General features: G+C 34.2%; 1 protein-coding gene and 1 long non-coding RNA gene across 14 annotated transcripts; one reads left to right on the forward strand and one right to left on the reverse strand.

The window, feature by feature from the left end:
* Window positions 1-11216: 11216 nt before the first annotated feature.
* Window positions 11217-14140, reverse strand: LOC147401389 (uncharacterized). 2 transcript variants are annotated; one of them, XM_086442682.1, is made up of 4 exons: window positions 13841-14139; window positions 12661-12791; window positions 12419-12526; window positions 11217-11687 (listed from the first exon to the last, which is right to left on the reverse strand). In XM_086442682.1, the coding sequence occupies exons 1-4, from the start codon at window positions 14010-14012 to the stop codon at window positions 11385-11387; spliced, it is 714 nt and encodes a 237-aa protein (XP_086298808.1). In that variant the 5' UTR covers window positions 14013-14139; the 3' UTR covers window positions 11217-11384. The 2 variants fall into 2 exon arrangements, with proteins under 2 accessions (XP_086298808.1, XP_086298810.1); XM_086442684.1 differs by lacking the exon at window positions 12419-12526 and having other exon boundaries at window positions 13841-14140.
* A 3496-nt stretch (window positions 14141-17636) lies between these two features.
* Window positions 17637-26816, forward strand: LOC147401390 (uncharacterized). Of its 12 annotated transcripts, none has more exons than XR_015178465.1 (6): window positions 17637-18326; window positions 22855-22979; window positions 23380-23436; window positions 24664-24700; window positions 25284-25394; window positions 26416-26816. It is a non-coding gene; the product is annotated as an uncharacterized LOC147401390 (long non-coding RNA). The 12 variants fall into 12 exon arrangements; XR_015178460.1 differs by having other exon boundaries at window positions 17639-18326; window positions 22859-22979; XR_015178458.1 differs by having other exon boundaries at window positions 17641-18335; window positions 22855-22968.
* Window positions 26817-27355: the final 539 nt, after the last annotated feature.

Here is a 27355-nt window from a genome sequence, read left to right on the forward strand (position 1 = left end):
AGACTCGATCCAAAGAGAACATGACATTGATGAATTGATAAAAAAAATTGGACTCGTGAAAAATCAAGGCAATAACCACAACGGGCTTGATTAGGACTGAGGACTAAGACATTGCCTACAACCAACAGAACTGAGGCGCAGTGATCTTCAGGGAACAACTAGGCGATATTGAGAAATTCTGAGGCTATTTCTAACTGTTAACTTGGTACTGACGTTTGTTTTAATTGACCGGACTTACAACCCTAACTAGACGATGGACGATTGAGCTTAGGTACAATGATAACCCTTAAACCTCATTTAAGGTGAATTTAATCAATTCCAAGGTTACCCCCTTGATAACATTTTAAATGAACCCTGAGATTTTATTGAATTCTTTGCACCAATCCATTAAACAATTCATTCATGTAATGATTATTCAGAAGGAAAGTAATTTTATTGTACTCTTGAAAATTATTGACAAATAATGTTTTCATTAAAAAAAAACCTTCACAAATCTGATTATTTTTTGCAATCATTTCTTTTTTAGGAAAACAGATTTTAGTAATTTTTCAAGATCCATGTAAAAAATAGATTTTTTGTAAAAAAAACATATTTCAAAAATTTTCCATCCAAAAATAGATCTTTCATAAATCATTTTTCCTTCCTTTTCTTTTCTTTTAGAAAATATTTTTTCTGAAAAATATTTTTCTTCTTTTAAGATGGGTTGAAACTCGAAAGACTTTGATTTCCATTTTAATTTTAATGGCCTGGCCTATCATATTCGTTAGATTGAGATGAACTGGGTCATTGCTAAAAATGGATTCTTTATTGGGTCGATGCACCCATTTTAATCAAGTAAAACAAAAAAATTTAATCATTGAGGACAACCATACATTTTGATCTCATCATTCACATACATTCTGATCTCATCATTCACATACATTCATCATTCACAAGGTACGATTCAATAAACAACCCGGGAACACCAACGATAAATTCGAGTCGTAACCTACAGGGAAGGTTTCTAGACTCTAAGCTTACTATGTGCAATGCATTTTTATCTGACCACCATTGCCCAAGTACACCTATATACCTCTCGAGCGTACTCAATCAGACGGTACGTGATGACTTGGTTTGATATACCGTATAGGTGATAATCTAAAACTCCAACTTACTTCTCTGAAGTCAAAATCAGTCAATTTGATCCCTAGTTGAGAGGTGGTGCACGCTGTTGAGCAAGGGCCCATTAAAATACCTCTCGTCTAGAATAGACATAGTCTATCCCCCTCGTACAGTAGGGTACAACGAAGCAGGATCTCGTTTAGGCACTGGTTTTGACCAAGAAGTGCAATTGATGTACTTATATTGTCTTTGATATACCTTTGGGTACGAGTCAAGAGTTGTAGCTTTCATAAATGGTTTGGCATCCCACGAGGAGACCGACCACGTACTACTACTACGTTGGCAAACAGGACATGTGACTGTGCGGTTTATAATAGGTCAAAGGCTCAGGTCGCTCCAGCCTAGGTGCATCGATATACCTTTCAGAGTCACCTGATCAGATGGTACTGATGCCCCAATTTGATATACCCTAAGGTAAGTGACTGGAGTTGTGATTTTCATGAATGACGTCGCATTTCCGAAGAGACCAGACCACGCACTAGTGCCACGTTGGCTATATTAGGATATAAAAACGTGCAAAACAGTAAACGTGCTTGTGGTTTATGCAATACAGGGTGGGATGTGCCCGAGGCCTTTTCCAAACAAATGGGCCCATGGGCCTGATCATACCATCATAACATTGATACCACATAAACATGAATCAAAATAGACATTATTCCAATCACATTATTAAAGATACGCACATCAAACCTATCAAGATCATGGCACTGTTAGATAGGCAATTGATACAACGAATAATAATTGGATCCGATTATTGAAACATGCATAATCTTTAGTCCACACCAAAGAATTTTTTTTTTTTTTTATGTGTGGTCCAATCAAGGATTATTTTGGGTGACCCTAAATAAATTAAGATTTTCAAATAATATTGAATTAAGGGTAAGATGATAATTGTTGAGGTGACGAGTGATTTTTATTTTTAACTAAGAAAAAAGAAATACTAAAAAAACACAATCCTAAAAAAAACGTGACAAGTGAGTCACTATTGCCATACTACCTTTTACTAATGCCACACCAATTTTATGTAAATCGCTAAGTAATTGCCCACAATTGATGTAGCGTTAGAAAAAAGTTGGTGTGCCAATTGCAACCCTCAATCAAAGAAAATGAATTTTTTTTTTTCTAAAAAAAAAAACAACTACTAATCATAAAAAAACTAAAAAACTAAGTCCTCTAAAAAACTACTAATCACTAAATAATTGCACACAATTGATGTAGCATTAGAAAAAATTGGTGTGCCAATTGCAACGCTCAATTAACAAAGGTGTTCTCTTCTTCAGCAAGGAAACAACAGAGAGGTCTGTCATATGTGTCCCTTACAAAAATTGACACATCCATTATTTACTTACAATACACCAATTCTTTTATTAAAAAAATAGTTGTTTATGTGTAGAATGGTGTGTTATAAGTAAAGATTGGTGTGTTAATAAAAGTTCATAACGAGATGAACCGAATAACCACAACTTTCACCAATTAAATTAAATGAAAATTACATAAAAATGTGCTCATTCAACCATGGTTTCTTGTTTGATCTACTAGTTTTGATTCTCAGAAATTTCAAAAATAAATTCGAAAGGGTCTAAACCCATAGTCTTCCTGTTCGAGTGATCCCCAAATCAAACTAACACTGAATGGGTTACGAGTCTGATGTTTGAGATCAGAGTCACAAAAGAATTTTCTTGAAGGTTTAATTCATCGAAGAATTGTTGAAAAAAAGAGGAAAAATGCTAGGGTCCTGATAGGCAATACATCATCATCGTCTTCATCGTTAGATAAACCCAATCGATTTTTATGATGAAAATTGATAGATAGAGTCAGGGAGGAGTCCAAAGAGACAAAAAAATTAGTTCACTCTCTCCTTATTTCTTCGCTGCAACTCGCCCTCACCATGAACAACCTTGTTGTCCTCATCATCAGATTGATGTTTCAACCAACAAAAATGCTTAACAGCAATAACAGAAGCCGTTTTCAAAGCTTCTAAAGTACAGCAAATCGACTGCAACATATGATTTCAAGAGGAACCATGGCAAACGTATAAAGAGAGATGATAAAAACTCGTTTACCCCTTCACGACAAGCAACATCAACAGCTGGTTTAAAACACTTTCAAATCTGATTTAAGAAAATGATTTTCAATGAGATCTGTAGAAATCGTTCTTTGAGTTGAAGAAAATCAAGAAAAGGATTTGAGTTCTTGATGGAAAGAATTGAGTGTGCCGAGAGGACCCATCACAGAACGAGAGAGAAAGAGAGAGAGAGAGAGAGAGAGAGACGTCTCTCTTTCTTACTGTTTTTCGTTTTTAATCACATGGAGAAGAAGATAAAAAATAGCAAAAGCTATTTTCTGCTAACGGCACATCATGCAAAAAATTATTTTTCTTTTTGATTTTTTTTAATATTTTTTTTCTTAAAATCCTCTCCTCATCACGAACAACATTAAAAAAGGCAATTTTTTTTATTTCGTACCACATCACTCATAAATAATTTATTTTCACAACTCGCCGCCTATGCCTAGTAACGCATTAAAAAAAAATTCATCCAAATTTTTTTTTTAAATAATCATAACTCTCATCCCAACCACCATCATTCCATCCTCAATTCATATGTCAATTTAATTCTCTCATTATTTACAACCATCTAAATGACCCCCGATTGAACCAAGAAGAAAAATTATATGTCAAATCCAAAATATCCAAAATTGAACCAAATGGTACTAATAAAGGATAATACAAATCCAAAAAATAATCCAAATAAAAATGAGTGAACATCTATTTGTTTAGACCATTACCTTCTTGAAATCCTGCATGATTTTAAGGTCATTCCGAATTACCCTAGATGATTCATAAAAAAATGCCGAAACAAAATATTCGACATCTAAACCAGTGCTCAATAATTGAGCCAAAAAGAATGATAAAAAAAATAAAATAAAATAATAAACAAATAACTAAAAATAAAATAAAATAATTAAAAAACTAGGTCCTACTAACAATGTTTCTCATACTTGAAAATTTTCAAGTCTGGTCCTCAAATTTTCCCAACAGAGTCGTCATTGAAAGTGCCATCCATCTGCAGGGTGCACGGATCCGCTTTTGACCTTTGAGGTTGGAAGTTACCACCTAGTTATTACGGTCTATGAACCGAACTTGACACTAAACGGATAAATCAACTAATTTACTACAAAAAATATGGGTCCGGGGATCACATTACAAAGTTGGAAGGTGTTAGGCACCAACCCCGCCTAACAAACACCGATCTCTACTAATTCTCAAATAAACTACATTGCTAAAAGACCTAAGTAATAAAAAATATATATAACTTTCTGAAGACAATGGTCTTGGTCCCTTAGATCTGGTAGAATAGTTCTTTGTACAGTACTCCTTGTTTCGTTCTGTCGTTGGATTCGCTTCAAATTTCCATAGAAAGGTATCTCTTTCTTAGATCTGAATTCTTCGAATTTGTTTATAGATTTCTCGATATTTTTAAAGGATTTCTAGGTATTTTTTGAGCTAAAGTTGAGGTATGAGTGTTAGGTAAGGAGTTAGAGCTTCAAAATTAAGGTTTATGGGAGGTTAAAGAAGCTTTTTGACCTACTTCTCTTATGGTTTATTATTTCATACGAAAATAGGTTGTAGGGAACCCTATTTATAGATTTTTTTGAGTACTTATTTTGATAGAGTTAGTGTTTAATTATAATTCTTTTAGAGAGAGTTATTATTTATTTAGAATTATTTTAAATAGAGTTATATTTCAATTAGAATTGTTTTAGGTAGAGTTATTATTTAATTAGAATTATTTTAGGTAGAGTTATTATTTGATTAGAATTCTATTAAATAGAGTTATTATTTAATTAGGATTATTTTAAATAGAGTTATTATTTAGTTAGAATTCTATTAGGATTTTGACTTTTAGTCTCACTTGATTGACTTTAGTCTTACTTGATTGACTTTAAGATTGACTTTAGCCTTACTTGATTAACTTTAATTTCTTGACTTTAGTCTTACTGGATTGACTTTAAGATTTTGGAAAAACCTCCCTTTATTATATCTTTAATTCTTTGGACCTCCAAATGGAGAGGTCTTTTAATAAATATCTGGACAACCATCAACAATTTTGCCTGAAAGCCTGATTGATCGATTTTTTTGTTCAAATTTTTAAATTAATTTATTAATGTTTCACTTTACATTATTTAAGTCGATTTTTTATGTTCCAGGATGTTTTAGAATTAATTTTTCATACAGAATTCAATGGTAATATTGGTTTGTGTCATTTATAAAAAATTTTGTGCGAAATGATCGTGATCTTTATGAGGGGTATTTTCGTAATTTTGTCAAATTTTGTGAAAATTGACGAAATGATTTATTTAATTTCGATTTGTTATTTTATATGTTTGAAAGGATTTTCCTAAGCGCTCTAGGATTATTTTGAGGTTAGGAGTATTTTTGTAATTTGATCATTTTTTAGTGATTTTTATCGTAAAGTTTCTTTTTATCTGAAAAATGATGATTTCTAGATTTTTGGGGTTATATATTCCTATCATAGCGCGGTTTCTACAGTTTTGTTAGTTTGAGATACCTCATCTGAATTTTTGAAACATATCTGGTAACAAAATAAATCATTGGAATAATCATCCATCATTGGGAACCGTTGCGATTAGGTTAACGAGTTGATTATTCAGGCAAGTGCAAAAATGGGGTGTCTATAGTATGTCTTTATTTGCAACCTTGATGACATCATAGTAAGATGGGTTGGTGCATTCCAGTCCCGAGGGTCTCCCGTGATTACTTTTGATGGGGCCTGTTTCCTTGTCTTGATTGATCTCCATGAGGCGACTCACTACATACCACTTCGGGTTCTTAGGTAATTTGGCTATGATCAAGATGTACCTATTCCCGAGAATTTTAGCAAGTTGGTTGGTCTTTTGTCTACTGCCCTTCTGAGTCGACACGTGAAGAAATAGGGCTAAGTTGAGGTTTTGAGTCGACCTGTCCTTACAACACATCTATTGTAGTTGTATTTGCATTAGATTCGAGATCTCATCTCAGGGAGGCAATCCATCTCGGTAATACCCCAAGCACGTACCAATGCTTCATCCTTCTTCAATTATCGAGATTAAGTGGAGGAGACCCAAGTTGATCATCGTCAAATTCAAACTATTTGGCTCAAATTTGAAAATAAGATGCAGAAAGAAATTGCTCGACTGACATCCGAACTTGCGCTTTCAAGATCTAGTGATAACGATGAAGTGGCTAGGTTTTGAGCCAAAGTTGCTGAGTTAAGGGATAGACTTGTCCAAAGCCCTCATTTTGATGATTTTGTAGCATATTTGGTGAGTCGTGACACTTCGGATGCTGAAAAAGTGATGATTAGCCAACCTGCCCAGATCCGTGCTTTAGAGGAATGCCTTGACTCATTTTTTTATTTCTTACCATGATGTTTGACGGGTTGTATGTTGTATTTTCATTTTTTACATTTTTCTGTCATTATCTGAATGTATGCAAAACATTGAAAATTTTAATGCAAAAAAAATAGGTTTTGTGCTTATTTGGCCTCAAGTATATCTAGTGTTCTTGAAAACACGAAATTTTGTTGAATGAGTCCTAGATTTGTCGTCATTAGTCAAAATAGTAGTTTTTCTATTTTTTTTTTTTTTGTTTTGAAAGTATTGAAATTTTGTTAAATGTCTTTATCAAATGAACATGATAAATTCAGAGTTTGTAAAAATCTTTAATTGTGACGATCTCAGTGTTTTTGCCAACTACAGGGGATACAAGCATCAATGAGTCTTTTGGTTCCTTTAAAGTCATCCTTAGTGCCCTAATATTAGATTATTATATGTTTGGGACTCGAGATTTTCGGGAAAATTTTGGCGTTCATAGTTTATATTCTTGCAGGCCAGGAGTTCATTTTTTATTTTTTTGTTTTTGTTTTTATTTTTATATATTTCCCTTATTGCCCCTAGTGCCAGTTATAATTTTCACCAGATCTGATTTTCACATTTTTGCTCGACGTCCTTTTGGGTTTTCATCGTACCGGTGGCTTTAATCTTGTCATGGTCTGATTTTTTTTTATTCATAGCGCCCTATCGGATTTTCACTATGCCCTTTCAGAATATGCTTGTCCTTTATTTGGATTTTTACATTACAATTCTTACTCGGAGTCCCTATGTCTTTGTGGTTTGGTGACTCAAGTTGAACTACGAGATCAACGATTCTACTCTTCTAGTGACGCTCTTTCTTGAGTGATCAATCTAGATTTTCCTCTCTAGTTTTTCGATGACTTCTTGTGGCTTGGTAACTCAAGTTGAGCCACGAGATTGGTTACCTTACGTTTCAAGACGCTCTTTTTTCGAATATCCAATTTAGATTCTCCTCTCGAATCTGCCAACGACTAATAAGACTTGAGGTCCGGATCGAGCTACTAGATCAATGATGTCTTCGTGTCAAACTATTATTGTCGCGATGGTATCTTAAACCATTCCCTAATCCGAAAGGACTTTTAGTAGGACGAAACATTGGCTTAGGCTAATGGTAGTGGAAGGATACAAAAAGATGTACTGGTCTAGGTTTATCTAAAGTGGGCCCGACATGGGATTTTGTCTATTTTTATTTCAAAAAGGTTATCTATGTTTCCTCCCAATGTCTCTTGAACGTGTTTAAGCTGGAGGTTTGGGTCGAGCTCAAGATCAAGTGTCCGAGTTTTTGACTTTTTTGATATTTTATATTTTTGGTCGTTCACAATTTATCCTCATACGGATCAGGAGTACTTTGATGCTTTGGCTTTTTGATTTTATTTTTATCTTTTTTTTTATGTTGACTTGCCCCAGTCTTAAGTTAAGAAATGAACGTGATAGCTCAAAAAGAACTAACTAAGGTTAGATAGTTATCATTGGGATAGCAAATATAGTATTTCGTCATCTTAGGGTCAGATCTCAGGCATAATATTTTTTAACAGTGTTGGCATTAATTAGTTGAAGGAAGACTTCTCTATCCATCTCAATGAGGATCAGAGCTCATCCTGTCATTAAAAAAACACTTTTTGTATGATAAATGGTCCCTCGTAGTTTGGTCAAAATTTTCCTCTAGCGTCTTCTTGGATTGGCAAAATCTTCTTCAAGATAAGGTCTCCTGGTGAGAACTTTCTAGGTTTCACTTTTTTATTGTAGGCACGAGATATTCATCGTTGATAAATCTGTCAATGGAAAATAGCTACAAAACATTTTTTTTCAATTAGATTTAACTAGTCGAACTGGGCTTGAATTCATTCGGCTTCATCCAACTCTGCTTCTTTCAAGATTTGGAAGGAGGGGATCTCGACTTCTATGGGCATGATTGTTTCCATTCCGTATACTAGTAAGTAAGGTGTTGTCCTAGTTGAAGTCCTGAACGAGGTTCAATAGGCGTGAAGTGTGAAAGGCAACATGTCGTGCCAATTTTTGTATGTAACTACCATCTTCTCGATAATCTTATTGATATTCTTGTTGGCTACCTCGACAGTTCTGTTCATCTTGGATCTGTATGATACTAAGTTGTGATGAGTGATCTGGAACTCTTTGCACATTTTTGTCATGTTCTTGTTCTTAAGATTTTTAGCATTGTCAGTTATTACTCCATTAGGACGCTCATATCGACAGATGATGTTATTTTTGACAAATTTTAGGATGTTGTTTTTGGTAACATTGGCATATGATACTACTTTTACCTACTTAGTGAAATAATCGATAGCAAGTAGGATGAAACGATGCCCGTTTGCAACTTTCGACGAGATCTATCTGATGACGGTCATACCCCAGAGAGAGAAGGGCTAAGGGATAGTCATGTTATGTAGTTCTGAATGTGGAGCGTTGATCGTGTTGGCATAGATGGCATTTTCGAACATGTTGATAGCAATAACTCTCCATTGTTGTCCAATAATATCTCATAGGGGAAATTGATATTTTTGGGTCCTTTGGAGTGAGGGTTCGTTCAAATTGGTGTCTACACAAGATATAAAGATTCAAGAACCTATGTTCTAATACCTCATGTGAGATTTAAATCATTCTAACTCTTTATCGACACAACTATTAGTCTATAAATTTTCAAGATCAAGAATCATATATATATATATATATATATATATATATATATGGGTCGCGTTCCTGCGACCCTCATTACGACCCCCTTTGCGACACACCGTTTTGTCTTATATGGGCAAAAATGTTTGGAATTGGCTGATTTTTTGTGAGGATGATCTCTATGGTGAGGAGATCATCCTGGCAAAAATTCATCCCATTCCAAAACTTCTAGACCGTCCGATTTTTGTTAAAAAATTACAGACCGTCCAATTTTTGTAAATCAATTTTGATGGGGTTAGAAGTTTTGGAATGGGATGATTTTTTGCCAGGATGATCCCCTCATCACAGAGATCATCCTCACAAAAAATCAGCCCATTCCAAACATTTTTGCCCATATAAGACAAACGGTGAGTCGTAAAGGGGGTCGTAATGGGGGTCGTAATAACGCTGTCCTATATATATATATATATATATATATATCAAGAAATGTATTCATGCTCCTAAAGATTAAAGATTAAGGTACTTATCTTGTACCATAAGCTAAATCAAAAATTCAAGATTATGCTGGAGGTGTGCCTTTCCCAAATCCACGTGCTTGTGATCCAATGTAAGTAAATCCCCAAATCGTGTGAACCTTGTTCCAAGTTTTCTAATTTCTAGACTCACCTTCTCTTCCCTAGGGCTATAGTGATTAATGGAAATCACCACGATTCAAAATCCTATTTCTCTTATTTTCTTCTCACGTTTCATGCTTGTCTATTATGGGGTGTCAATCTACTTAAATAGATGGGAATAGAGGGCCTAGACATCCTCTTTTAGTAGGATTTTTATCTATCAAGGTTTCCTTCTAAAACCTAAAGAGTTATTTCTATTTCTAATTTAATTGGGATTTATCCTTAATTATTGATGTCTTTATATTATAGAATCCTTGTGCAAATCAAAAACTCAAAACGTGTAGGTCAATGGATCACATTGGATTCTAACAATGTTATGTGGACGATAAGCTAGCTTGATCTTCTACAATTCAAACTTGTAACCTATCGAGGACCTCCCTTACTCTAAATTTCATTTATATCAATACACCTTTTCTCAGCAAAAACAAAAAAAAAACTAACATGTTGGGTTGGTTTGTTAATTTTGTATGTTTAGTATAAAAATTGAGCATCTCAAGATCACCATAAACCTTAATTATTCCATAAAAATGGTTATTACTATGGGATTGCTCTGATTTGACTTGTTAGATAATTTTGGTGGTTTGTTCAAGTCAACTCTCACAAGTTGTCAAATTGATTTGATTGGATGAAGGAGTTATCGATCCCTTGGCATATATCATTCGTAGATCATATAGCGTTGGTAGATAAAATCAGAAAAGAAGTAAATTCATGAAAGATTCAAAGTAGTATTATATATGGATGAATACACATGGGAATAGAAGGATGTTAAGAAAAATATTAATAAGTCATAATATAAACAATCCAGACACTTTCAGGAAAGAACTTCTAGTTAAGAATGATATATAGACAAGCAATATCCCAATGAGAACACTTTCACTGTTTTATAGCTAAGTTCAATGAGAACTCTTAGAATTATGAACTTCTAATAATAGGGTTCATAGTTTTATAACTCTAAAACTTGAATCGATGCCCGTGGAGTCAAATAACAATGTATTGGTTTATAAATAGCTAAAAAAATAGTTTTTATATTTTTTATTATGAAAAAAAAAAAAGTATTTGACTTTAATTACTCTCCACAAAAAGATTATATATAGTCGAATATATCGGTCAAGTTCCTGATCGTACCCTGATGCTTTTTTGAGCTAACCCTGCCTTCTTCAAGTTGATGATTTCATCAAGTTTTGGGGCTAAGTTACCTTAAAATAAAATCGAGTTGATGCGGAAAAGTTTTGAATCACTCTACTAGTTTTACAACCATGTGACAGGAATTAATGATTAATTACATGAAGTAAAACTCAAATGAAATTCCATTTCCCCAATGCAAGATGAGGCTTCTTATAATAATAAGCATATCATTTGCTTTGAAATAAGGTTCATACAATCAGATATATTAAAACTAAAACACAACCACAAAACAGTAAGAGGTTCCTCACATTAAATTAAACATAAAAACTTACACTATATTTTTTCTATTACTTATAATAATTGCATATATATTTTTTACTTGTTGCAGGTTGTAAAGCGGTAATAACTATTGAGTGGTCGAGAATTTGCAGACAACATATCGTTTGACATAGTATCACAGTTCATGGCACCAACAAATATGACATCGGGTGAATCCTTGAGAATGTAAATGGGAAGTACTTCATTCGGCTGAGCTACGCATTCGTCCTTTTTTAACTCAACTAGTTTGTGAGGAGGGGCGGCTAGGTTGACCAACGGCTTCGATATGGAGATTCCAACTTTCATGTTAGTCAAATAAAGTTTACTTCGAATCTTGAAATTTATTGGAACCTTACGCAACTGCAAATTAGATAATAGAGATCATGGATACATGGAGAAATTAATATACAAAGATTCTAGGATGTATTAGAATAAGGTGTATTGTGATACATCAAATCATTCTAAATTAACTCCCCACTACATTGGGGGTAAACGTTCACTTGACATGATAGTGTGCAAAAGAAGCATAGATTTTTTTTTCTCTGAGATACAAGGAAAAAAAATCAATGGTTCTGTGCACACTTCCATGTCAAATGTGTCGATTGCAGTGTTGTAGAAAATAAGTAGATTAGATTAGATTTATTTAGGATTATTCACTCTATTAATTAGGGGATTCATTGCAATTCGATCATGAGAATCAATCATTATTTTGATAGACAGAGATTGATATCGTTCCATCATTCTTTAATAATTGTAATAATTTTAAAACCTTAGGATTCCAGAGTGTTTGACCCCCAACTCGATTCACATTCAAGTGGAATCGAGTTTTTTAAGTTTTAAAACAAGAGTAGTGATAATCTAACTTAGGCACATTGCATACTCAATTGACACCCCGTAGATCTGATCTTCTCAGGATACAAAACTACAACTTTAATTTTTATGGGGAATCGTAGATTTGTATCCCGATGATAGCAAATCTACAGTTCCTGAGCCTGTCACGTAAGGGGTGTCGATTGAGTATGCCATGTGGGTAAGTCAGATTATCACGATTCTTAAAACAATAGTTTATATATAGGGGGATGGATATATACCACCAAGGAGAAATATGATGAGTCCTCCTTCGCATTGTAAACTGAGCAATGATATGGTTTCCACCAGTTGGATTGTTGGAAAAGTCCATGAATATATGGAGTGACATCCTATGTGCATGAATTTCAATTAGTATATTAATTTGTTAAGAGAAATCTATTCAAAAATATATCTAATTAAGAGAAAAAATGATTGATTAGTGAAAAATTAAACTGAAAATTAATGGAATGAAAAAGAAGCAAACCTTGAAGTAAATATTATCCGGAGAATGCTCTTCGATAAGCTCATCTATTGCTTTCATCTTCTCATATATTTCAAATTTTTCTTGATACCAAACGTTAAAACTAGAAACCTTGATAGTGCTAGGTTTACCACCTAGAACACATTTACATACCCGTGCGCACAAAAATGTTAAAAACTTGACTTTCAATCATATTGCAAAGAAAAACTCTAAGCCAATAATGTTAGTAATTAAACCATATACCCATTATATTATTTGGGCCTACAAGGAGTAAATTATAGTCTTAGAAAGCGTATTAATGGGTACCCATTTAATTGGAATGGTGTGGGTACCTTTTCATTGGAACCAATTAAGAATCAAGAATGGGAATCATTTAAGGATAAATTTTTTGATTAATTTGAGAATCAGGATCCAAAAAAATTAATGATTTCGATTCAATTCCCATAGGAATCAGAATCGGGCAAATGTTCGAGGGAGATTGGATGCTTGGTTGCTTATCAAGTAAATGGCATCATTTGTTTGTGAGTAGTTCCAGGGGTGTAGCCAGGATTTTCTTGTAGTGGGGGCAAACTATGATTAGTTGTATGGTTGAAGAACTTGAAAATGAATGATTTTAGGGAGAAATTCAGAGGTTTTTGAGTAGAAGTTATAGAAAAGGATATTTAGGTCATCAACAAAAAGTTGAATGGAGGGGGCAAAAATTGGTGCGGGGGCAAATGGGGAGAGAGATGGTGGAGTGGGGACAAATGGGGCATGTAATTAGTTGAAAATATAGCCCCCCCCCCCCCCCCCCAAGCTCCTAACTAGCTCCGCCCCTGAGTGGTTCCATGCACTCTACGTTTGAGGGACAATAGTTTTCTTTGGAAAATGTCTTTTTGAGGTCTATATTGTACATTTATCTAAAAAATTCCTTTTTTGTGGAAAATATTTTCCAAGATGGAAAAGGTTTATCGCACTACTCCCACGGCACGGACCACATCTACAAAGTAAAGAGTACAAATCAATTCTGTTTTAATTCTCACATTTTTGTCAACACTGAAAATCATTTTTTCAAAGAAAATCATTTTACTGAGGAATTGATTTTCATCTAAAAATTGATCACACACACAAAAAGAAACTTCGCTAACCAAAAAGTTCGCTATTTTGTTGCAACTTACAATCGCAAAAATTGATTATGGCTTACCCTTGCTTCGATTAATGTGAATCTGAATCTGATGATGATCATAACCAACTTTCCCACGCACCACAAGTGATGCAGTACTGAATCCTTTCTCCTCCTCTCTCTCCTTCTTGCTGCTGCTTCCACCAATCTCAGGATGACACTTGGCCCTTAGCTTACTCTTTGATCCACCCATTGTTATTGTATGTAAAATGAGAACACCAATGATGGTAAGAAGGAACCACTACAATAGATCTTCCAAAAAAAAATTTCAAGAAAAGCTGAAACTAAGAGTAGCTTTGCTTCCTCATGTCAACGAAGAGAGAGAGAGAGCGAGAGAGAGAGTTATATAATGGAGGTCTTGTTCTCTCATGACTAATTCCAACCGTTGGATTCCCAATAAAAGACATTGATTGGTTGATTTAATCGAAGTGATGTGTGAAAAAAATATACAATACATTTCAACTTTCCTGAGTATCGATACTGTACTACCGGAGTTGGATTGCAGCACGAGTCACGACCAATGTCTAATGGCTAGAAGTCACCAATCAAACAAATGGGTTACTACACAAAATTGTGTTGCACGTGTCATATGAAGCGAGCAGAATTGGATTGCAACTCAACTCCTGGGAGTACAGTATATGCACTCTTTATCAAGTAGAGATATCTTTGAGGAAGATGTGACAATGATTGACAACCTCCAGCCCTCTAATGGAAATATTTTTACTCTATGGGTATTTCGTGAAATTCAAGTTTCTGTAAAGTTTTGATCACTTTTATAATTTGGGGTAAAAAAATAATAAGTGATCGAAAAATATATAATTCTTCTTTTGCTTTTATTGCTTCACAGTTATCTTTGTGATTCATTAATCTTGACTTGGTATAGCCTCTCTCTCTCTCTCTCAAGTAATGGGATACGCTACTTATTTATTATAATTGATTGATTCTATAAGGTACTTAGATGATTTGGTGTTCGCTCATGCTGAAGAGACACAAATGGACACACAATAGTGACACAAATGATGTGGTGATGTGCACATAATCGTAAATACTTTTTACTCATATCTCATGAAAAATGCATCTGCGATTATCTGTGCACCACCACGTCATTGTGTCACTCTTGTTTCACACAGTACCACTCTTTGGTGTTTGATTTGAAATGTGTAGACCCGGATGAGTCAAATAAAAAATATTTTAGATTGATTTATAAATTAAAATATGATTTAATTTTTGAAAATAAATAAAATATATTTTTTTTGTTCTTTATTATATATAATTGAATAACTCAATTGAGTTTCCTACTTTGCTCAATGCATTTTTTTATCGGCTCGGTCAAATTGACTTTGTGAGCTATGGTCTTGTCTAGTTTCGGTGCCGAGTCACTTCTATATCAAACTCAGTCGTGTTGAATTTTAAAATTATGATGCATACTATAGAGAAGATATTTGTGTGACCCAAATAGTACTAATGATATGAGTAATTTTATTGATACACTTAGGTTTTTATTACTCATTATTGAAAAAGTTGAAGTTGAAATTTAGGTAGATGAATAAAATAAAAAGATAAATTACAAGGAGAGATTGAAAAGAAAAGATAGAGAAAATAAATGAAATAAAATAAAGTAATTGCAACCACTTAACTAAAAAAACTAAGATAAAAGAGGAATGTAAGATAGGCCTCCACTACTTGTCACCCACATTTTTTTTTAATGTCATTTTTTCCAAATCTTCAAACTGATGAAAATCAAGTTGCGGAAACTTGAATTTCAAGAAATACCTAGAGAGGAAAACTTATTTTTTTTTAAAGTCGTGATGATGCACACAGTTTTTGGTAAGTGATGGTACGCTACTGACATGGCAAGAGCACAAAATCATAGATCTTTTCCTTCGGAATACACAGGAAAACCTTACCATGTCAATCACATACCAATACCAAAGACAACGTGCATTCATCATTATTTTTAGAGTCGTGCTGGGGTGACACAAAGGGAGATACTAGGGTGACACAATGACGTGGTATCGTGCATATTACCATAGATGTTTATCCATGAGATACAAGTAAAAAAGCATTAACGGTTATGTGCACACCACCACATCATTTGTGTCTCCATTTGTGTCATTCTAGCATTTTTCTTATTTGTATTTCATTTTTTTGGATTGTCAAAGAGTTCATGTAAGCAGGATACTTGTGAGGGTCCATACTTATGTTAATGATGTTAGCAATGGATACATTCAACTAAGAGTCTAGTTGGGATGACACAAGATTTATTGTGATTCTCACAATTCTGACGTGGAGGTGCGTAAATAACCATAGATGGTTTTACTTGTATCGCGAGAAACACATCTATGGTTATGTGCACACCTCCACATCAGAATTGTGAGACTCGTAGTAAAACCTATGCCACCTCAGCATTTGTGTTCAAGTATACATGAATTAGAAATGTGTATTATGGATCCCTAAGAAACATGTACCGATCCCAATGAACATATGTTTTTCCTCATTTCTTAACTATAAGATATATGATCCCCATTCACGTAAGAAAAGTCCGGCTCTTTTAACCTGTGATGGGAGGATCCCTTTTACGTGATTAATTCGTTAGATTGAATATCAGCCTATCATCAAGTATCTTAATATTATAGACACCTAATGATACAAGCACAGACTTTTTTCTTATAATTAAATTGAAGAAAAGTTTATCGTCGAATTAGGTCATATTTTATTCTCGAACTCACCACTTTCTTTTGTTGAGTTCACCCACTACAACATTTTTGATTTATAGCAGCGGTTTATAATAGCGGATACTTTTATTCGCTGGTATATATATATTTACTGCAGCGGATTATTTTATTCGCCGCTATATGTATATTTATTACAGCGGATTATTTTATCCGCCTCTATAGATACTTTTTGTTGCAGTGGATAATTCGATCCGTCGTTATAGGGATCCGCATACAAAGAAAATTCGCACTCAATAGTTTCTTGTTTATTCAGGTACACATAGCAGCGGAATAGTACATCCGCCACTAAAAAAATTAAATTTATTTATATAGAAAATTCGGTTTACTAGGTCCTCTCTATTATTTAGTCAATTTTTTTAAATTAAATATAACAGCGGAATATATTTTTCATAGTTATAGAGTCAAATTTTTTATGAAAAAAATTTGGTTTATTGAGTTCTCTCTATCAAATTTTTTTTTAGCGAATATAGTAGTGGATTATATTTTCCGGAGCTATAAATTGGCAGAAAAAATTGAATATAGCAGCGGAATATATATTCCGCCGCAGTAGAGTCAAATTTTTTATGAAAAAAATTCGGTTTATCTCTCTATCAATTTTTTTTTAATGAATATAACAGCGGATTATATTTTCCGCAGCTATAAATTGATGGAAAATTTTGAATATAGTAGCGGAATATATTTTCCGCAGCTACAAAGTCAAATTTATTATGGAAAAAATTCGATTTATATCAATTTTTAAACAAATGAATATAGTAGCGGAATATATTTTCCGCAGCTATAAATCGATGGAAAAAATTGAATATAACAGCGGAATAAATTTTTCGCAGCCACAAAGTCAATTTTATAATGGAAAAAATTCGATTTATCTCTATATCAATTTAAAAAAAAATGAATATAGTGGCGGAATATATGTTCCGCAGCTATAAATCGATGGAAAAAATTGAATATAACAGCGGAAGAAATTTGCCACAGCTACAAAGTCAAATTTTTTATGAAAAAAATTCGATTTACCTTCTATCAAATTTTTTTTAAAATGAATACAGTAGCGGATTATGTTTTCCGCAGGTATAGATGCAACATTTCTCACATTATGAATCGTTTTTAGTTGCGGATAAAGTTATCCGCTGCCATTGCCATATTAAATTCCAGAGGAAAAAAGAATCCGCTTGTAAAACTTTCAAAATGAAACCTTACCCAACGAAATAACAGGCGCGAAATTTTTTCCCTCTTCCCTCTCATTTTCCCTCATCGTCTCTGTCACTCTCTCTCATTCTCTCATTTGTTGGTGTTTGTACTACAAAATCGAGGGCTATTAGAGGGTCAGTTTGGTTGGAAACGCCATTGAAGAACGAGGTATAGAGGCAGTCTCGTTGGAAACGCCATTGAAGAACGAAGAGTTCTTCCTCTCTCTCTCTCTGCTCTCACTCAAACCGTAACTCTTTGATCTTGGTTGCCTATTCTCTTAAATCATCTCCTTCTCTAATATCAGTTTTTTACGGAATCACAACTCGGTCTCCTCCATTTTTTACGAAAGTTTCAGAGTCAGAACTTGATCTCATGGTTGCAAAGCTGCTACTTTTTCTAAGAAATTGAAACCCTAGCACAACGAACGGTACTTTCGCAGAAGGAATCCTCGAAACCCCCTCAAGATTAATACCCCAAACCCTAACGGTAATCTTCTTTTGATCTTGTTTTAACAAAAAAAGCAAGCAATCTTCTTTTGCTCTTGATCTCAATCTCGGAAGAAATCTTTTCTCGAACTCATTATCAAGGTTCGTAAGGTTTGCCACTCTCTTCTTATAATCGTTTCTCGTGGTTGCATAGCTTTTACAATTTTATAATTTTCTTTTTAGGGAAAATGTAAGAAAACCTTTCGTAATTTTTTTTTTAAATCTATTTTTTGCTCTTGATCTGGATGTTTTTGTTAATGCATCTAGCACGAATCTATCAGTAGATGAGTGACAAATTGATTGCTTTTGTTGTTAGGGATTTTTGTTGTTTTTATCTGGATTGATAGCAAACGAACCTAATTGTAGTTTCCTTTCCCTCAAATCTCATCCCTAAGCTCAAACCTAATGTGGTTTGGTATCGATTCTTTGAAGTGTGAGGTCTAATGTGAACTGTTGGGCAATGTTGTTGTGTGGAATCCACCTATGAGGAGGATTCTTAGAAGTGGTTGAGCTGCCATCATTGAGGGAGATCCATAGGACTTGGTTCTGATTTGGGTTGGTTTGGTATTGTGATCAGGTATTGGAGGGTTGAGCTTTCTAGTGTTGGGCAGAGTAAATTACCTATGATAAGTAGGTTTGAACTTGAAAACAGAGCTTTAATTTGAGTCATTAGGATTCTTCATAATGCATTAGTAATCTAGTCTATTTCAGAAAACAAAAATCTAATGAAATAATAGTAGAGAAGAACATAGTGAGAATGATTTACGTAAATGAGATCAAAATAGAAATTCAAATGTGGGTTTTTTTTTTTTTCTGAAAATCCCAATTTCTATTAAGGATTCTGCTAGGGAGGGGAGCACTATACTAAAGAGTGTAAGTGAGTGGGAAAGGATGAAAAAGTGTAAGTGAGTAAAACTATACCAAGTTCTTCTATTTATATTTTGTAATAGATATGAACTGGTGACTAAGTGTATCATGTTAGTAAAGTCGAGTATGAGAAGATAACAGACTTCACTTGTAAGGATATAAAGCATTACCATTTTGAGATACAAACTTGATGCACCGGGCTTGTAGCAATAAGAACAATAGATTCTAGTAGGACCACCCCAAAGAGCTAACACTGTTATGTTAGTGTTGCAAGCTTTTGAGCTCTCATTGATGTATGAACTTATTCACGCCTCCAAAAATAATGACATATTTTTGTATTTAATGTATTATATACTATTCAAGGAATACAAATATATCAACTTTATTGGATTTTGTAGTGATGAAAATACAGATATAGATCAGTGTAAACAGGTTTCATCTTTTTAGATGAACTTCTTCCTTCACTTTTCTCTTCTTTCCGATGACATTCAATCAATAGTGGATTTTGGGTTTTCTGTCACTCTTAGGAAGGATAGATTCGTATATGGTGAAGATAGGATAATGGATGAAGAGACTTTAGGGGGTTGTTTGGTCACTTAAAACTATGTAACAAGGATACTATATTTTCTAAGATTTTATCGTGCTTGACATCATGTCATAATCACATTCCTGGCACATGCTAACCCATTTTTTCAAACAAATCTTGAAAATTACATTTTAGAGATTGATTACGTCCTTTTTTTGTTTAGTCACTTAAAACCCGTGTTTTCCTAAAGCATCTTCATCCCTTGCAATTGGTGGGTGTGTCTACTGTCATGATTCAACAGCCACGGTTACGGGAAGTTGGGAAGGTAACACTTCATGTCGCATAACTCATGCAAACTTAACAATGTTATGGTACCCCCAAGCAAATAACAGAAAAGAAGAAACAAATAAATCTGAAGAAGAAAATATAGAGGCTTCTGTTTAGTTCATCTGTATGTCACAGAGAAATAAGAGAGAACAATATAGATGATAAGAAGCATCTCTTTTATTTATTCTTTTCGGTGGGGTTTAGCAAAGTAGGTGAGGACGGGGTTTTTTGTGTTCTTAAAAATTGGGAATTCTCTTTTGGGTTCAGGAAGGGTGAGATGATGAGCCTCACTTTGTAATGGCTGTTCATGAAGGGGAATATGAATCTGTTCTTGGATTAGGCAATGGGGGCTTGCATATGTTTGCTTTCCATCTGTAACAGAGCCAACCCAATCTTCAGAGTGGAGGTGGATTTGGCATGAACAATCTACGCCTTGCTTGAATATATATAACTTGAGGTTAATTACATGACACTTATAGACTTTTCCTCATCAGTATATGTTGATAGAGATGACATATAATTGAACTAGTAAACAATATATTACAAAGTTAGAACATGTACTTGGCTTTAATTACTTATATTTGAAGTTTGGATTTTAATTATATTAATCTCTTCCTAATTTCTAGTGTCAGAATAGATCTATCTATGTGCTTTCCCTGTTATCACTTTGAAAACAGGTCAAGTCCCCCACACTCTTCATCACTTTGACAAAAATTCAATAACATAGGACTGGTGGTGTTTACTGTCAGCTTAAACCAGTTAGATTGTTTCATTACTAAACAAGTCTCCCTTTTAATACATTTTCAAATGAATTAGCCTAAATTCTAATGCAAACTAAAGTTGGTGGATCCTGATTTCAATTCTAAAGTAGGTTCTCTTAGAGATCTGACAAGGGTTCTGTTCTTTCAATCTGAAGCAATTTTGAAGGAATGTCATGGATTAAAAAAGTGAAAGACAACAGATTCACACAGTTTGCATTGTCACACTATTTTCTTGTAATAAAACACACCCCTAAAGGAAAATGAGGCTATGTGATAGTACTAAGGTTTGGGCTGAAATTTCACTGATTTAACTTACAAATACATAGAAACTAAGTAAAAGAACAACCATTAAATGCTACTTCAAGTTCCAATGTCACATAGAGAAAATTCTAGCAAAGCCTTTCTTTTCAAGTAGATTCTAGAGAAGTTTAGCTTAATGTCCAAGTGGTCCTGTAAAAGAAATAAAAATATTACCTTCAACAAAAGTAAAAGAAATATGTGTAATTACAAGGAATGCAAATCCAAACACTTATAATTGCTTAGAAAGCATGACCTGAACAATTGCAGAAAATGTCATTAAGCAAAAAGCATTTCACCAACCTTGATCTCACTCCTTTAGTGTTACTTACATTCATAATCTATAAAAGAAAAAAAAAATGACAAAAAACAAATATATGCTCTTAATACAATCTATGCAACAAATCTGGTTCTATCAAGAAGAGTCCTGCTGTACCATTGCCAGAAGTTGGTGAACACTAACAGCAAAAGCCTAGTTAAAAGAACAGAGCTGAATAGGTCAGACTTGCCTAACACACTCAATATACTAGGGCACAACAATCATTACACCAGATAGAGAATTAACAAACTTGTGTGGAAGGCCCACCAAAAGATCCTCTCTCTATGCAGGGAATTCTCAAGTTTTGTTGTGCTTAGAAGTTAGATTAACAACATAATGCTCTTTCACTTTCATACCAAATGAGAGGAAGGATCCTCCTCATTAAGGAAGAAGATTGAACTACTAGAAATGCAACCATAACCAAAGAGACTACTAGACTTTTGGGGGTGACTAAAAGTAGGTCCCATTATTGGAATCAATTAAGAGGGTGTTCTATTAAAAATCAAGTTGAGTCATAGCTTCAGGAAAATCATTAAGAATAGGTAGGTAGGCATGTGTCGAGTAGAATGGTATAGACTTGTGCCCAAAAGGACTTAAGTAAGTAACATGTGGGTGATAGTATATGTGAAATGCTCAAGTGAAAATTGCACTTCTCATCTCTATGAGATGAATGGTATAATCATTATAACTATGTAATACATTGTCTTTAGATGTGAAACTGAATCCTTGTTACCCGCTCCTTGAGTGTTTCTAAGAAGTGCAGTTCCAAGGTAGTGAGGCTTTTTTATAGTCATTGCCTATCATAATGCTTTATTCTTGGGTGGATTCAGAGTTGATCAGTTGGCCATAGGTAACACCTATTTATTACTATAGAGAAAAATCCAGGTAGTCATCAATGTATCAAGATTTTTGCCCACTACAATTTAGATTTTTTCATCCCTCTGCATACATCAATGCAAACTATGTGTGTGTGTGTGTGTGTGTGTGTGTGTGAGAGAGAGAGAGAGAGAGAGAGAGAGAGAGAGAGGGAGAGAGTTTACAAGGTTCCTTGCCAAAATCGGCAACTACATCCTCGGAAGAAACCATTGGAATCATCTCTTAAACATTAAACATTAGCCACTCAATCTAACCCACCAAAATCCCCTGTCAAAAATCTTCTCCCCAAAATTCTCCATACTTATATTGCCCAAAAGTTCCTCATCCTTGAGTTCTATCCCTTTTTATAGAGGGTTTTGATGTTTGGTGAAATGTCATCTCAATAGGTCATGCCTAAGACAATGAATGTGGTAAGAGATAATTCAAGTCCATGAACTGAATTCTATCCCTTTGTTATTGAGTGCTTTATGCAAATGAGATGGACTTATTAACAAAGTCCACTGTCACGCCACAGCCCCTATGTGATTGTTAATGAGTAGAGGTATTGAGTCCATGACATGCTTGAGCGATTATTCATGTATTGTACCTTTAAGAGATTTTCTGTTTTTTTTTTTTTCCTGATTTACTAATATGAATGTATTGTACCTTGTACACTAGCCAGCCAAATTGAAGGAATGGGCTTCATATGCTGTGCCTAATGAAGAAGACTTTGAAGAGTTGGACATGGAGTCAACATGGGCTGGAATGGAGAAATGTTTGGATATGGGATATGTAAGTCCATTGTGAGTGCTTATTTACCTCTTGGTGGGCCAGGGAATCCACCATGCCCATGGCTTCTCTGGAAAGTGTAAAATGCTACAGTCTAGTGGTTTCAAAAAATTCTGGACTGTCCAGCTTGTTAAATTGGTGTTTTTAATATTTAAACATTTATTTACTTTATGTTTTGTTTACCTACCAAAAAAAAATGTATAAATTCTGAAGTGTATCGCCTGTTGTACCAAATAAACTGGACAGGTATGTCTTTGTATCAATATTTATGGGTCACTGTCTGACATCTCAAATGCATGGATAAAGTAGAAAATATTTCAGGATGAGGAATGGATGAGAAGAGTGATGAGGCTATTATATGAAGAGTCAATAAACAGAAATTGCATTGCTAACTGTTTTTGTATGACATTGCAGAAACAGAAGTGTGTTCCACTAGAAGATCTTGCCGCAGAGTTCAAACTACGGACTCAGGTACTTCAAGAACACCTGGCCTCTTTTAATTTTTCCTCTAGAAGCACCAAAGTTGAAGTGAATTCATTGGCAATAAAAAAAAGTTGAAGTTTGTGTTTTTTTTTTTTTTTCCCTTTCTAAAATGCTCTCATAAGGTCTGGTACGTCGGTAAATTTTTACTGCCTAAGATGTCTTAATGTCCATTATCCCTTTTACTGCATCGATCGAATATTTCTGTGTCTATTATACACATACTTTGCGCATAGCTCATGCAAATTAGAGGAATAAATGTAGTGTGGTGGAACCGTACCATCCATGCTGAGGAATAACTCTAAGCACAAATTGGAGCATGTGCACAACCATCAAATGATTTACCTTTTTTGACAAGCAAGAATTTGTACTAAAAGGCTACACCGAACAAGAAGAATACAACCAAGAAGGGAAGGCTTCCCATCAAGGCAAATAGAAACAAAACAATGGAGGCTATGCAGTCCTATTTACAACTGTATCGTATCATTGTCATTGACGCCGTATCCCAACTACTTGGGGTTGGCTGACTTATCAACAATTGTGTCCTATGTAAATACGAAGTCATCAAAAGGCATACCACTATATTCTTGCACCATTAAGCCCACACTCCCCACCCCACACCCTCAAAAAAAAAAAACAAAAACAAAAACAAAAAGAACGAAAAAGAAAAAAAAGAAGTGTTTTTATCTTTAAACTTTAATCTCTGGACTGCTTCCTCATTGCCATCAAGGATTCTATTTCTCTTTCTGAATTTCCCTACAAATAGTGAGTGAGATCAAATACGAACTGACCTGACCTCTATTAGGAAAAAAAATAAAAATAAAACTTCATATATAGAAGAGTTCAAGCAGTCTTGCATATTACAAAGAGTCACAAGTACTCCAGAGAGTCCACACTTTCTTTTGTATCTCACAACTTAAAATTTTAAACCATCTGGTTTAGACCATAGTATCCAACTTATATCCTTGGATCATTAATAAAATATGTCCCATGTTCCACAAAATATCACTGATCAGATTTTCAGAGACATTAATGTGATTTGAGTCTGTAGCACCATTTGAAGGGTGCCTCATTGGTAGGACAGTACGAACCCTGGGCTATTTTCTATTGTAGAGCACAGTGATTACTGAATTTTGGTTAAGATTACGCTAAATTGGTTTCATGTAAATTTTATCTCAACTGCTCCCTAATCATGAAAAAACAACTTCATTAATGCAGGACTACATCAATCGGATAACTTCATTGGAAAGCATGGGTATGTGTTACTGCATTTTTTGATGCCTTGAGCTTGTCTATACCTGACCATGTTTGGGGAGGCTTGCCTTCTTTTTTTTTTGTAATTTCTTTTTGATAGGTAAAAGGTTTTTGCCAATTTCTGCTATTCACCTCTCGTAGAAGCCTACAACATGGCACTAGAAATATCACTTTCCACCTATAGTGGATCTGAGAAATTTTACATAAAGATTAGTAACCTTGTAAAAGGGCCCTCATTTCTGATTCTTTGGAGTACTTCAAGATGAAGAGTTAATGTTCTTACTAGTTGTCTTGTAGAAATTAGTTAAATCTTTATAGAATAAAATAACTGAACTTGAATGACTTCCGTGAACCTGTAAAAACATTCAACACTGTGTGAATGATACCTAACCACCCATGCTTCTTTGAGATGCATTTCAGACATGGAACTCATGGAAAATACTAGTTGCGCATGGTGCCTGTGTTTCCTCCCTAAGTATATCTATGGTCCTTTAGAATTGGTTCACGTTAGCACAGAAAAAATCATCTTTGTTCTTGTCTCTAGGATTCATGCTATAATATGTGAATCTGTCTTTAATTTTCAGCCAAAGTACTATGATGGAGATCATCGTAAGATGTTGGAAATACTGCTAGGATCTAAGAGAACATGATGCACTTTCCTCGTAGGCAGTCGGAACATCAATGGTGTTTTTAAGGTACGTCTACATTTCAAAGTTTACAAATTCGTTTGCCCGTGTGTTCATATCTGCTCTCACTACTTCACTTCTCAACCATCAAAAATAACTAATTTTAGATTTCTGATTCTCGATAACTAGCATAAAAGATGGAAATTCTCTTCTTTTTTGGCGATGATAGGTGTGGTTTTATTCTTTTTCTCTTTACTGGGGGCATATACTTTGTATGGAAATGGCGGACTTTATGTTGTAAAAAACAAGAGAAAAAAGGATGGAGAATGTCAATGTCTGGTCTTCTCTTGGGGTTTTCATTTTATATGAAATTTAACCATCTTAAACTATACATCCTTTTTTTCTTCTCAAGACTCTTATTCTAATCGATTCAATTGGAAAGGGTAGCAGTGCCGTGAAGTAAATAAACATGATTTGTGGTTCGTACCTTTTCTTGCAATCTTGAATCATGAAAGTGAATGAGCCGAAAGGCTTTAATAGGGGACCACTTGACCACTACCTTGGTTATACAGCCAACTTAGTGGAGCCATTGATTTGTACTTAGAGGTTAACCACTTTCTCTCAAGGATTTTAATACTAATAAATAAGTAAACTAAATGCTTGATGTGATTAACATTATACTCACAATTCACGTTAAGATGTGTTCTACTTTGCTTGTACACTTGGTTTCTTTCTAGACATCTATATTAGCTTATTCATGGTTTTTCAATGTCATCTTGATTCAATACTACATTGGTCAACGCAATTGTTTTTGCTAAGGCTTTGATGAGGATACTAGGGGCTATGATTAACTTTGACTACATGGTCACAATCGGATAGATTAACAAAATTCAAAGTTGTATCCTTGAAGTTATGCAATAATGGTTTTATCAAATTTCTTATAGAAGAAACAGCTTTGCCTGCTATTGAGTTCTTGTACATTGTAATTTTAAGTATTTGAGTATTGATGTGAGCAGTTTTAAATTTACAAAAAGGAGACTACAAAAGATGGATTTTCTGATATTTTTTTTGCTTTGGGTTTGTTGTGCAGCTGGTCACAACTCTTGGAAACCCTTCCCCTTCCAAATGTAAAGATAAGAAATACACATTGTCGATTTAGTTAGGAACATAGTCACACATACGCGAATGCACACTCACTCACTTGTCCCACTAGTTCTCTCGATCTGTCATATCTTGTTAATGTGGTTTGTTGTGTTGTAGATGATCAATCTGGTTGCTATTTGTACTCTAGCGGATTACAATATGCGTCCTCTTGATACAATTTACAGCTATTTCATTGATGCACTCCTTTTGGTAAGCTTTTAGATCATCTGCTTTAGTGGATTTATGTGTATGTGTGTGGAAATTGATGAATATGGATGTGTGTGGAAATTGATGAACATTGATGTGTGTGTGGAAATCAATCGAGGTTTGTCACAATTGTGATATCTATTGTTTGGTGACCTTGTTTAGAGAAGTGCTTTTTGGGTTTATAAGTGCTTTCAGAAATCAATTAAAGAGCAATTTATGCAGTTTAGATTGTGTGAATAGTGAGGATGAGATCCAAGGTATGACACTAGAAATAGTTCGAGGTATTTTTGGTGATTTACTTATGTATTAGTGCAGGATTAATAAAAGTTAGTGTGGCAATAGCAACTCTCTTATATTATTTATTTTAAAGTTTTCAATCTGTACAGGTTGGACACAGGTTAAATGTATATATATATATATATATATGAAAAAAAATTACAGTAGTGGATACAAATTCCATTTTCATATATTATTTTTGAAGGATATATAATAAATTAAAAAAAAAAAAAAAAAACGTATAGCAGCCGATATTAATATCCGCCGCTATATGTGTTATATTTTTTTAAAAAAAACATTGACCTATTGCAGCGGATCTTAAGATCTGTCGCTATATGTGTTATATATATATATATTTAAATTGACCTATTGCAGCGGATCTTAATATCCGTCGCTATATTTAT

This window comes from Akebia trifoliata, chromosome 5 (genome assembly GCF_017979445.1).
Source record: "Akebia trifoliata isolate Shusen 1 chromosome 5, ASM1797944v1, whole genome shotgun sequence".
Taxonomy (NCBI): domain Eukaryota; kingdom Viridiplantae; phylum Streptophyta; class Magnoliopsida; order Ranunculales; family Lardizabalaceae; genus Akebia; species Akebia trifoliata.